At 36.9% G+C, this 13,668-nt stretch overlaps 1 protein-coding gene across 3 annotated transcripts in view; it reads right to left on the bottom strand.

Moving 5' to 3' along the window:
• Positions 1–11,630, bottom strand: part of CHM (CHM Rab escort protein) — a 79,134-nt gene extending 67,504 nt beyond the window's left edge. For all 3 annotated transcript variants that reach the window (XM_062584842.1, XM_062584844.1, XM_062584843.1), the window contains exons 1-2: positions 11,564–11,630; positions 791–857 (exon numbers count right to left, since the gene is read on the bottom strand). In XM_062584842.1, the coding sequence (XP_062440826.1) occupies positions 791–857; positions 11,564–11,612 (116 nt within the window). In that variant the 5' untranslated portion in view covers positions 11,613–11,630. The remainder of the gene's footprint in view (positions 1–790; positions 858–11,563) is intronic.
• Between the last annotated feature and the right edge of the window lie 2,038 nt (positions 11,631–13,668).

The raw sequence follows: 13,668 nt of genomic DNA, 5'->3' as shown, positions 1-13,668 counted from the left end.
TACAAATACGCTGAGAGCCAACAAATATCCTGAATTTGTGCATCATGGTGTATAGTTACAAAGTTTATATATAAAAAAAGATTGTTGTTATAACAACTTTGGTTAGTTGGTAAAGAAAAGTAAAGTGAAATATTAATCTCTTAAAAGGGTGCAATGAGATACACTGAGTGGTGCAGCAAACATTTTTATTTCAAAGTGCAAAAGAAGTACTTTTGAATCAGCTGATTTCACTGGTATTCTGCAAACTGATTTAGCTTGGGACATACAGATGACAGCAAACGAAGAATAGTGCTCTGTTCATCTCCTGACTGATCAGCCAAATATTTAATGATAATCCATTAAAATGCAAAAATAATTTTAACAACTTCTCTATGCATTGAGAACTGATAAAAATGGGATGCTGGTTAAACATTTTATCATTAGAATAAATGATAAACAAATATCTCAGTTAAAAATTCCCACACAAACTGAATGGGATAATTATTGTCAGAAACCATAGCAAAGAGCACTGAACCTGTAACCATTCTTATCTGTATGAAAGAAGGAACACCCTTGAGCACAGTGATGTCCCAAATTAGTGGCTAACACTCAAAAATTGCCTGGAATTGCCCTCCATCTGTTCTTATGGATAAGAATAACATCCTAAAAATAAAGTGCACACATAAACTTACAAGAGCTTGATGGCAGATGAACATAGAACACAAGTATGTTCTGAAAGGTGCAGTGATGCAGACAGATATATTCCTAACCACTTCAACTCCTAAGAAGGAATATTGTTGGAATAACTTACGAATCAACATGAAGAACTCTCTGGCCACTTCTGGAACATGCAGCTGCAATAATAGATTCAGGCAAACCTGAAAGGACATATGCAAGTTTTAAAATTCAGTTAAAATTCAGTACACTAAGATATATTAACTTTGATTTTATTTCGTTTGTTAAGTCAGTAACAGGCAATTCAAAGAAAAGAAATACATAATGCAATATGTTAAAGGTTACTGGATGATTATTTACTACTTATAAAGAATAAGAAGCTCTTACGCTTTAATGGGATATTAAGTACAATTTAACACTCCTACAGACAAAGAAAAAGAAAACATTTCAAATGGTTTAGCTAGCTTTATTAATCCTAGAACCTGGAAAGCAGTCTAGAAAACATCTAGCAGGATCTAAATACATGCAATCACAGTTTCACAGTCTCTTTAAGCCAGAAAAGGCAAGACTACCATCAACACAAAAAAGTTAACCTCTCTATCTTTATCCTTGCCCATTCCTGCTCTCCCTTTGATGTGAAGCAGATGGTTGGTTTGCAGTTGGTCCACGACGTCAATTCCATTTTTAGCAGTTACTATTTTGACAGATTAAAAAGAAAAACCAAAAATCACTTTCTTAACTGATGAAACAGAAGACACTGCAATAGTACATATTGCTTCCACATTGATATTTGTATTATAGAATTAATCTCAGAGGCAAATGGGAAGAACAATTGCATCAGTTCCAGGGACATGCATTCCACAGTCCAGACAGGTCTATAGGTAACAGTCACTTCAAAGCGGTGGGACGTGATGTTCTTGGCAGGAAAAATATTAAATATCAGAAAGTGGCTACTTTGAACCCCACTTTGAAGTCCACTGCTGATGACATCAGAAGTTTTCTGCTCTGCAATATAATCACAAGGTATTCTGATCACCCTGTTTCAGAGCTTTAAAACACACACCTGCAGTGTATGTTAATTGGTTACTTACACCAGTTTAGGAAGCCAGAAGCCTTCACACAACCCCAAGGACTTCAAAAATCAGCACACTCAATTTAGTAATTGTATCTTATATTTAGAACAGGTCATCTTCCGACAATGTGAAACCATTTTACAAACTGTAAATAGACAGATTCACCACTGAACTAAAAGTACTTCTAGCATTAAAAGCCACTACTAGTATCATCTATCTGTGGATAAGACGTGTATGTTGTACATGCTACTTAAAATGCAGATGTAATTTTTGACAGAAGAAATGGTGACACATTAAAACGTAACTAGAACAAAGAGCTCGACTAGCCTTTGGAGGAAGAGCGCCTAAATGAGTAATTATTATGAGTGGTAAAGGCCTATGCCTTGCATTTGATTTGAAAAGCCTCTGATAAAACTTCACTTAAAAGCTGAGTCTTTCAAGAAAGAACTCAAAAAACAACTTATGAAGAGACAACCATACTTCTGACTAGCAGAAAATACATAACTGTACCACATGCTCCAGGACTGTCACAAGATCCTGGATGCACACAGTTTTATTTATGTGAAAGTAACTCTTCATTCACCTATCCTCCAAAAGTGTTTGCATTTATATTTCATTTCTCTGCATCTATCAACTATCTGGTTTAACAGAATCTACAATTAATATTTTATTTGTAGCTCCTAAAAAGGAAAAATATTTTCTTTTCCTCATTTGGGATGCACAGAATATTACTCTAGAAATGGAATTGAGAAGCTTGTTTCTCCTTCCTTATTGATAAAAGCCACTGAGAAAATGTTGTAAAACATCACCAGTGCTGCCTGGCTGATCAGGACTGGAGTTATAGCTACTAGGGCATAACTGATTGCTCTAAGCCTGATCCAATTGATACAATGCTGGAGGTCTGTTCTTCCATTAACCTTGGATGAAATTGTTCCCTGAATTAGCTTCCTCGCACTTGAAAGCTGGCATCAATTTTCTTCAGCAATCCTTTGCCTCTACAGGTACTGTGGCCCCCGAGTACCAACTGGCAACAGAGTAAGAAAGTGTAAGAAAGGTGATGCCCATGCATTTTAGCTTTTGGAAAGGCTCTTAGAACAACTTGATGGAGCAAGACACCACTTATTCTTATGTGACACACAGACTCAGTAAACTAAAGAAATAAGACTGTGCCTTGGACACCAATTTCTGAATTCTGTTCTCCGACAGAAATAAAACCACACAGAAAGCAGGTAGCTGAGTCAAATGCAAATTACTCCAAAATGGGATCTAGATTGTATGATGGATACTTCACATGTCTTTTTGAGGAAAAGGCAGCTCTGGTAAACAGATTGTTATAAAATAGTTGTAAATAGTCCCTTTCCTCTCAAAAAAACCCCACCAACTAACTAACTTTGAAAAGTATCCTTACAGAAGTATCAGAGAGAGCACTATGCATCTCTAGCACATGAAGTTGAATGATCTCCTATAGGACACTCACAGCATTGTGCAGATAGGTCCTGTTCAGATTATTCAACTGCAGATAAAGATACTCCCTTTAGATACTACTCCTATTTGGCAACAGTTTTCTATTCTGAACTTTGGCATTTTGCAGACAGTTGTCTGAAAACTTTAAACTGAAATACAGTCAATCTTTGAAATACTTTTAGGGCCCAAGAAGAGGCCTGAGCAGATTCCAGGATTTCTCATTCCCAGTTCGGTTTGAAAATAATGATTTATTGCAGCATTCAGCTGACTGCAGGATAAAGGTTAGGTCCATAATATTGATTCTGAAGTTACACTTATGTCTAACGAGTAAATAAAACTGGGCACTCTTAGCTGTTTCTTTCATGAAAGATTACTCTAAAATTTCTTGCCATTCACCCCTCTTCGGGGGTCAGCCTGCGGTTTTGCTAGCTTAAGGGATGAAGGACTTATTCAGTGTTATAACCCGTGCCACTCATGATGTTTAATCTTTTTGAACAGATAGTTGACTACTCCTCCAACAATCGGGACCAAAGAACAGCAAGACCAACTAGAATCTGTATTCCCTTTTAGACTATCAAAAACCCTACAATTGTACGGCAACGGAAATCATTAATCAAATTACTGAGTCATCATGAGATCTGCCCTCTGGTAATATAATTAGTCCTACCAATTTTTCTGCCTCTCCAGCTATCTGCTTGAAGCTGCAAGAGATTCCAGGGCTGTATCAAAAACAGTTGCCAAACTAGAACAAAGTGATCCAGTAAGTGGACAGTATAAACACTTGGTTCATCACAAGCTTTTGATGAAGAACAGAGTCCACTTCTGATTGCACTAGTTTCTGCTGCCATTTGTTTAAGCACTATGTCTAGTATAATCTTCTTATAACCCTAAGAGGTAGATTAATCTCAATAGCTATTACACTGCAGACCTTGCAGACCTCTATGTCTGGTTGTTTCCAATAAGCTCTGATCAGGTAGATTACATGCATTTTTGGATTTCCTCTATGAAGCAAAATCAGTTGTAGTTTCAATTTCATGAATGATGCATTTTGTAAGTAAACATACTCTTGCATAGCAAAAGTACTATAAGTATAAATAATTATTAACTATGCATTATATAATTATCAAAATGTCAACTGAGCTTTTAGTTTCAATCCACCAAAATGAAAGTTGCAGATAAGTGCTAAACTAGAAAGTTCTTCTCTTGAGCACAAAGCTTTTAGTATCAGTTGGCTTTTTAAATAAAGTTATAATTCATTTCTGCGTAATCCAAAATTAATATTCAGACTTACATATTGTGTCTCTTACAATTAGCAGCCATACATAACGCTATAATGATGCACTACCTCTTGGAGTGATTTTAAATGGATACCTTAACTGCCCCAAACAGTTTATACACTGAACAGCTGCATATGCATGGAAGCATCTCAGTTCCTGAATTTCTCACTGAAAACTATCTTCCTGTCATCTAGCTGATATGCTTTTACTGAACTACATAAGCTTCTTATTGAAAAAGGTTTAAATGTTTAATTTGCTTTGCTCTATCTAATAAATAAATCACAAGCGTCTTCTTCATAACACAAAATGTTGAAGGGAAATATATTCAGAATGCTAGGATAGAGACAATTTCAAAACAGCAATCTTGTTGAGTCAGACCAACTGCAATAAATTTTGCTTGTACCTGAACTTCTAAGAAGAGAACAGCAGCTGGTTCTGGAGAAGCTCACTAGACAATTCTCGTAGAACTTTTTTGCTGTACGTAGAACCTAAATGGTATTTTATAATTTACCGGCAAACAATTTAAATACTTACTGTGTATAAATTTGTGTTAAAACTAGCTAATTAAAAATAATAAGAGGCTTGATTTATTTTATGTCCACACTGCAGAATAATATCAGAAAATCTTTCCGCATTACTGAATATGGTAGTGGCACACAGAAGACAGCACATAAGGAGAATAAGCACTTGTAACTGATCAAGGAAACAACCACAAGTAAGAAGTTTCTTCTCCTACACTAGTAATTTCATATAACTATCTGCATACTAGAAGAGGAACATCACCACAAAAAGCATGGAACCTCATAGTTGGTGCAAATATGGATTACTTAGGAAAGAGACTAAGCAGACACTTACCCTCCAAATAAAAATTTAAGTATCTAACTTGTTACTAAAATTATGCTCAAACAAAACAGTGCTATCTGATAAGAATAGGGAGGAAAAAATCATAAATCAATATAAGAATGTGTATTCTGAATTTGACTACAAAAAAAGAAAAAAGTTACAGAAAATTAAAAATTAACAAAGACATGAGAAAAACAAATGTACATGAGATGTAGATAACAGCACAAAGAGGATATAATTCTAGTTATATTAAAAATTCACATAAAAATTATATATGGGTCACATACTGCCCTTCTGCACTGTACTGTACTTAAATGTTTTGCTTGTGGTATGTCTAAGAACTGACTCAAGGTAATAGATTAAAACTACTACCTGCTTTTGGCAGACCACTTTCTGAACTACAGATAAAAGCATATTACTTTAACAGGAAAAATTCTACTTGAAAAAGACTGCAGCTTTATTTTTCACAACTAGAGGCCTACTGTTCAGTATAAAGGATAATTTTCAAACAAAAGTGTCTATGTACATACGCAAATATATATATATAAGTACATCAGTATATGCAGACATACTGATGCTCCCCTTGAACCATACTGTTTAAAAGCTAACAAGTGAAATTCAGAAGACTTCAGAGTATCTTCAAGGAAAAAATATAACTGTGTTAAATAAAGAGGGTTTGTAAGCAGATTTCTCTAGCACATACTTGACCTATAAAAGTCTGATCTTTAGCTTACATGACAATCAATAGCAGCAGATAAAAACAAAAATCATATACACCGAAAGATCAATACAGTAAGTATATCCATTAGTAAGTTTTATTTTGACCCAAGTCTTCTGCTATCTTCATCTTTCACTTCCTTTTCTGTCTCCCTGCAGGAAGATTGCCTGCCCCTTATCCAGACTTCTTTAAATATTGCATAAAAGAGTTGGTGCTGCCAGTTGCCAATTGTTACACACAGTGAATTTTCCTACCAGAAGAGCAAGGGACATTTCACAATATCTAGGTTAGAATCCCATTTGAGATACCAGTGGGAGTCCAAGTCTCCAAGGCTGTCATAGCAGCTCTGCTATTTGAGGAAGTTCGACATATAAGGCATGCCAAAAAATCAACCACTTAATTTTAGTCAGGTTAAAAATGCTGGTGAGAAGGTAAAGCTACATTTACACGTGAAGGATTTCCAAAAAAAAAAAAAAAAAAAAAAAGAGCGAGAGAGAGAAGAGGGGAGGGTAGAAGAGAGAAAAAAGCTGTGGGTCAGCGTTTATTTTGACTGATGCTTCCATGGACAGATAATAATTTATTTGCAAATAGCAGTAATTATGTGGGCCTATCTCCTACTTACAAACATTAACATTACAATTCAATGCTACCCTATTTGCTTGCAATGACTACTGAGATTAAAAAAAAGAAACTTCTTCAGCAGGCTTTCCATCTAGCTTTTCTTCTACAAGTCCAAATAGCTGCTGACGTTAAATGCAGACTGCATACTTATAAGTACTGTAACCAGAATTTCAACACAGATGTATTATGAATTGTTAGAAAATATTTTAGGCATATCCTAAATATCTTGCAGTAATAAAAACATAAGGAGCTATTAATTAAAAAAAAATTAGTCAGAATCTCCAACTTCCAGCTTCGTAATTCACATCTATAATACTTATGTTATTTTTTCTTGATATATATATTTAAATTGTTTAGTATTTATAAATGAATTTCCCTAACACTATGCTTACATGAGATAAACATAAAGTACTTGCACCACTCCCAGCATATCGAACAATAAATAATAGATTCCCCTGACAGGACTTTGATGACCTGGCAAAGCCCGAGTGCTTTCAGCCAAAATCATATGAATCCATAAATCACTCTTTATTTTATAGAATATTTCAAAATGAATTCCTGCTTTCTACCTTGAAAGTCATTTCATGTGTTATTTATAACCAGTGAAGACCAGAATGGAAGGAAAATTGCATAGAAGTAGAAAATTTACTGTGACTGCTTTTATAAAGAATAACTCCTTTTAGAAAAAAACTAGAGTTACTGGCAGACAAACTTGTGAATACAGTCACCTTTTAAAGAGTAAAATCCTTTATTTTACAGCTTCACCATAAGCTAATACAGGCTTCTGTAATGCCAGAGACAAGTTTAAGTAGCATTAAAATTGAATATAATCCAAGCAACTGAAGAAATGCAAAGTTAAGGGTAACTCTGCATCCTTATCCACATCAATAAAAAAGTATGCACAGTCACATTACGAATCTTAGCACTTAAAATGATTTCTGCCATAAATTCAACATTAGTGAATGTTTTGCCTATGAATTTTCCTACATGGTAATTGTCTAAAGGCAAAAACCCTGCTATTGACTTTAAGAACCCAGATCTGAATATCATTCTCTCTCAAAAAAAGATGTATTTTTCTCTTGAGATAGTTACTAAAGAAGTCATAATGTTCTGTCCCTAGACATGTACTTGAATTTTTATACTATTACTGAGAAAGTTGACCCCACAAAAGTTTACAAATAATGAACTTATTTAAATGAGCATGACTATTACCCACTTAAGCAAACATGTATAACATCAGCCCTCCAAAACTTGATACTACTCACTGTTAGATAAACAGAATTCATTGAATATCACATTCCAAAGAAATACCAAAATTATGTTGTGGATTAATAATATTGTACACAATTTATTTTGTGAGAGAAATACTCAATGAAGCCATTTATGCTTGGTTAGGGGTTAACTTGATCATAGCACTATATTAAAAAGCAGGGCTATGCGAGTCTTCAGAAGGGAGGATGGTGGGGATGTTAGGAGAGACAGAGAAAGGCAATGGATTACTTAAATGCTATAATATAAAAGAACAGAAACAAAGAACAACGTTGAAATAGTTTTTCCTTTTCTTTCTTCTTTTTAACTCTCACAAATTATTTTCAGTGGAAATTTAAGATACGGTCATCAGTTTTATATCATACAATTATCTAATTTTCTTAAAAACTATAGATGCTTCCATAGAACTTCCATGATGCTAATAAAAACTTTTTACTGGACTATAAAGCCATTAAACAGGACTAATATTTTTGTAGTGCACAACCAGCTTACTATAAAATTACCTTCACAAGACAATGTTTAATCTGAGATAGGAAAAAGTACTTTCTTCAATAGTGAATTTACTTTTACCATGGAAATATTACAGTGTTAATTTAACACAAGCATTACATGGAGCACTGATAACTAAAATTTCACAAGGTTCCATTTTCACTACAGGGAAACAGTTAAATGAGCCTGAAATAAGAAAAGAAAAAAAGTAATAATCTAATGTTACCACTCAATCTAATCACTAAAATTAACAGATGTAAAAATTATAAAACCAGAAAAAGCCACATATGTAGAAAAGAAAGCAACTACTATTACACATTTGAAAAGATCATTAACACAAACATCAGAGTTATTCCAAAGTCTGTGTTCATGACAATTAAATATCCATAGGTACACTGGCTATAACATCAGAAAATAGATGCTTAAAACACACAGCAAAAATATTTCCTCAGAAGTCACTTCCCAGAAGAGAGGAATGAATGAAAGTTCTACTTTGAGGTAACATTTTATACTGTGTAATTTTATATAGGTAACAAATATTCAACCAACAGTATCAGTCATCATTTATGTATGTGATTGGTAAAAATGGATGCACAGAAAAGACAGAACTTCTACATTTTAGTGATCATTTTGAAAAACTTCAAATTAATTCCAATATAACTCCATAAAGCAAGCCAACAGCTCAAAAATACAGTCTGTAATACCTATCTACATCATCATCACCAAATGGCAGTGTTTCAGAAACAGAACTTAGCTCAGAGAAATTCTCCCCCCAACACACACACATATCAAACCTCTAACATTACAAGCTCATTCCGAATAAGGGAAGGTCATACTTGATGGCTGGCACATGACCAACTCTAACTGGTGTAGATAGTTTAGTCAAAAGTGCCTTTGCAACAGCAAAGCTTATTGTCGATCTTACTGTGTCAGGTGACTAGAGTGTGGCTAAGAGTGTATAAACTCTTCCATTCGTGGCATCCTACCATCCATCACTTCTTTTTCTCAGTGAGCTGCCAGGTACACGTGGATATCGCACATCCCGCAAGTACAACACAACAGCGAACATGAAAGACAGCATGTGAAAGCAGGCTGCCACTGCCAGAACAATTGGCCTGCCTTTTGCTCCTGTGATATCCCTGAGCAAAGGGCTGCCTCAGCAGGCTCCACTACATTCTATCTTTAACAAAAATTAAAGAATCTCTAGAAGAAAGTTTTGGCAAGACACATAGGGTTTACTCCTGCACAAGAACCATAAAAACATGAACTCTCTGTTAGATGATTATAATCAGCTCTATTGAAGATATACCACCTTCACTAGTTTCCTTAGTAGCTAGAATAGCTACTCCTACTATTATTAGTTACTATTTTCACCTTTTGGTTTCCTTAGTAGAGAGATAGTTAAATAGGCTGACACTGAAACTGATTCTATGAAGCTTTCAGTATCATTTTATGCATCACTGTATACATAAATATGTATTCAGTAAAGACTGAATTACCCTCATAGATCACAAAAGACATGTAAATGTTTTTACATTTTGCCCTGTTGGGTTGATAATTCAGCCTTTCATTGTCTCCCATTCTTCTCATACAAACATTCACAGATTTGAACGCATATCAAAACAACAGGTTCACTACAAGGGCTTCCACAGTGTACAATAGGGCTAAGAACATAGAAGGGATCTCTTAATTTGCTCAGGAAACTTGATTTTGCATTTTTATTACATTTAAAGTCAAAAATGGAGACAATATGCTTTTATAATTTCTCACAAATCCCCAGACTAAGTCCTTTGAGCAATTATATCAACACTGTAAGATGACTGCTTCTTCCTGGTAAACATTTAGCATAGCAAATATACTAAAAAAACCTCACTTATTCCATTTCAAATCACTTTTTAGAATTCTTAAATCTGAAGGACATACCTTAATTACACAAAGTAACAAAGTCAAAAAATAAGAGTTCCTGATTTCACATAGAAAACAAAAACATTCAGAGAAGTCTTGCTTTTGTGTTCAGAATACCACTCTGAGCAGACCTTAGGAGGTCTCCATCAAGGCCAGCAAGACTTCATTGTAAATTTGGGACCTACAAATAGTAGTATGTTTTGATCACGTTAGAAACTAGAGCTCAATCCTGAATTCAAGGCTTTTTTTTTTGGGGGGGGGGCGGGGGGGGGGGGGGGGGGGACGAACGACATGACTTAGTAAGAATTATTTAGACTAAGCCACTATCACCCTGGGCTCACAGGAGTACATTTCAACATTAGAAAATTACATAATTTTGATACACAGCAGCAAATATCTTACTTCTGAAGGAATTCTTTAAGATTTGTCTTGCAGTGACAGTGTCATGGTGTGTGTTTCAGTGAGAGGTTTAAGATCTCCATCATTACTCACTTGACAGGAAACAAGATGAATTTGTACAGGATGTATAAAACATGGGCATTTACAAGAAGTTCACAGGCAAGTCTCTGATATCCAAAATCTTTCAAACAGATTTCTCAGTTTACTCAAACACTCAGTAATATAAAGATAAGACTTAAAGAAAGTTTTGGATTATTTGTAAGCAAGTACAAATACAAGAGAATATAAGTACAAAGATAAGAGAAAAACTTTAAAATGAGAGCTTCATTCTCGTATTACAGAAAATAGAGAAAAAAAGGAACATCCACGTACACTGCATACATTGAATCCACATTGACTTTAGCTTTCCAAAACTATTTTCAGTACAAAAAATTAATCTTTTAACTCGACAAGCCAGAAAATACTTCAGATAAAAAGGTTTCCAAAGGCAGCAGGGTCCAGCAAGGCTTTATTAAATACAAAAGGAGCACCTGATCTTAGGGGTGCAGAGGCAGGAGGTGTGTGCCTGACTCCTGGCTCACAGGCCCACGGTATGAGAAGATCCACGTCCTAGCAAAGGCCCCACGCACATCTGCGCCACCTCGGCGTATGAGCAACCCCCGACATTTTAGCCCTAACGGCCACCCTAGCGCAGGCTGCCAGCTCCCCAGAGACTGGCGCAGCGCTGCTTACACAGCTGCCCAGGCAGGATCCCCAGCCCCGCCCGCCAGCCAGCCCTGCCCGCCAGCAGCCCCGCCGCCGGCCGCCGCCCCCCGCCAGCCCTCCCGGCCCCGGCCCCGGCCCCGGCGTACCGGTCCCTATCACCACCACATCAAACTCCGAGGGCAGGTTGTCCGCCATCTTGAGAAGGGCGCTGTCACGCGGCTCCCGCCGCCGGAAATGGGGCGCGCAGCGGGACGGGGCTTCCCGCGGCGGCGCGCAGGGGCTGCTGGGAGCTGTAGTCCCCGCGGCGGGGCCGTCGCAGCAGGGAGCGGCGGCAGCGGCGCCCGGCAGCCGCGTCCGGCTGCTCCTCATGGGCGTCCGGCGCTCCGCGGCGCCTCTGAAGCAGGCTGCGAACCCAGCCACTGCCTGCCTCACTAGATCCTTTACCCCAAAAAACCAAAAAAATACCCCAAGCCCCACCCAAATTCTATGAAAAATAGGCATATCTGCCGTACGTGCTGTTTTGCCCACAGCACCAGTTCATGTTTCTGCGGCAAAAACGCAAAGCAATGCTTGTGCGCCAGTTTTATTTTTGGACAGGTCATGCCTTGAGTTCACTGGAAGCACCTGGGCACCATTTCTTCAGTAATTCAGGCTCACTTTCGACATCAGTTAGATTGCAAATTTTACTCGTAACTCAAAAATTTAATAAAAATTCACCTATATTCTCTGGCTACTATTTGACCAACTATTTATCACTTAGTTCCTAACAACTTCCTTTTGCTTTATTCTCTACTATTTACCAAGTCACAGTATCTTAGTTTATATCATGCTATCTGTATATATAGATATCAGTCCAGTAACAGTCTGTATCTGTTTGCATCTTCGTATCTCTTAGGCGAATTCCAAAATGAAGTGGACATGCCCATACCAAAAATGATTTTATTTAATGGTGAAAGTACGATTTTGTAGATTACTTCCTTAAATGGTATCAGATTTCTTCAGGAACTCTAATTTAAGAGTTTAAGGCTAAGTTTAAGGTCAAATTATGACTCCTTTGTTCAGTACAATTTACGTTTTGCAGCATTAGCAGGAAAAACAAGGAAGTATTCCCCTTATTATTTTGTTGGTGGCAACATTTTAATGAAGTCTTCTTACTCCCCGTGTTGAAAATTGATTTTAAAAGAAAATATATTAATTCATCGATTTTAGTCATTAATTTCATATCTTTCCTTTTGTTATTACCAGATGAATTATACATTGGACTGAGCTTTGTTCTCGATTGCATTTAAATCCTTTTTATTTTCTTCAACTCTTTAATTGACTGTTCATTTATGTTCCTCTCAAACCTTAGCTCATGCTTCAGCCCTGTTTCACCTTTTATTTTACAAAGAAGTTGGGGGGGATCAGTGGTGACAACCGCAGAGGAGCCCCCGGTTCCAGAGCAGCCCCTCCTGCGCGACCGGCCTCAGCGAGAGAAGGGCAGGACACAAAGCCGTACTGGAAAAAGCCAAACGCAGGTACAGCAACGTTAAGCGAAACAACCTAGCACGGAGGACTTCGTCAGCATGAAGTATTCGCTGGAAATGTCTAGAAGGTTTTGCTTTTTATATTTCATTTAATGACTTGAATGAGTTTAAATTAATCTCTTAATATTATTCATTGTGTATGATTTTATTAGTCTTAACACCTTAAATCAATGGTAACAGTAAACCAGCCGGCAGCCTGTTAACACCTTATTACAAGCTCCTTGTTCACACAGCAGAAAAATGGTGAAAATAGTATAAAGCAACTAATAGAAACCAGAGACCACCTTAAGTCTTCGGTGCTGCCAGACATGCCAGAACAGAGTACAGCACAGAAAACAAATTTCTATTGGGAAATGTCAAACAACATAGGAAGACAAAATATGTACACATGTAAACATCAGTACCTGGTTAACAGGCTAATAAATACGTTAACAGAGAAAATCAGTAGTTAGGGATTCAGATATAAAAGTAGTAAGATCAAATTTTACATTCCTTTCACACTTTCAGCTGTCCTTTAGGAATTTTAAAACCTTTTCCGCTCTGCGGTTTGTGTGCTCCAGTTCCGCTGAGGAGACTGTCATTTCTATCTTTTAACCTGTAGCGACAAATGCCCCGCTCCAAAATGCTCACAGTGCTGGACCACCCCGACCTGCGTGAGCTGAGGAACAAAGTCTCACTCTATTGCTCAGATCTTTTTGTCTCGGAAAAGACAAATTCTCCTCTCA

The sequence above is a fragment of the Rhea pennata genome, chromosome 11, assembly GCF_028389875.1.
Source record: "Rhea pennata isolate bPtePen1 chromosome 11, bPtePen1.pri, whole genome shotgun sequence".
In the NCBI taxonomy this organism is placed as follows: domain Eukaryota; kingdom Metazoa; phylum Chordata; class Aves; order Rheiformes; family Rheidae; genus Rhea; species Rhea pennata.
The sequence above is the reverse complement of the archived record's forward strand: the minus strand, read 5'-3'. Positions and strand labels throughout refer to the sequence as shown.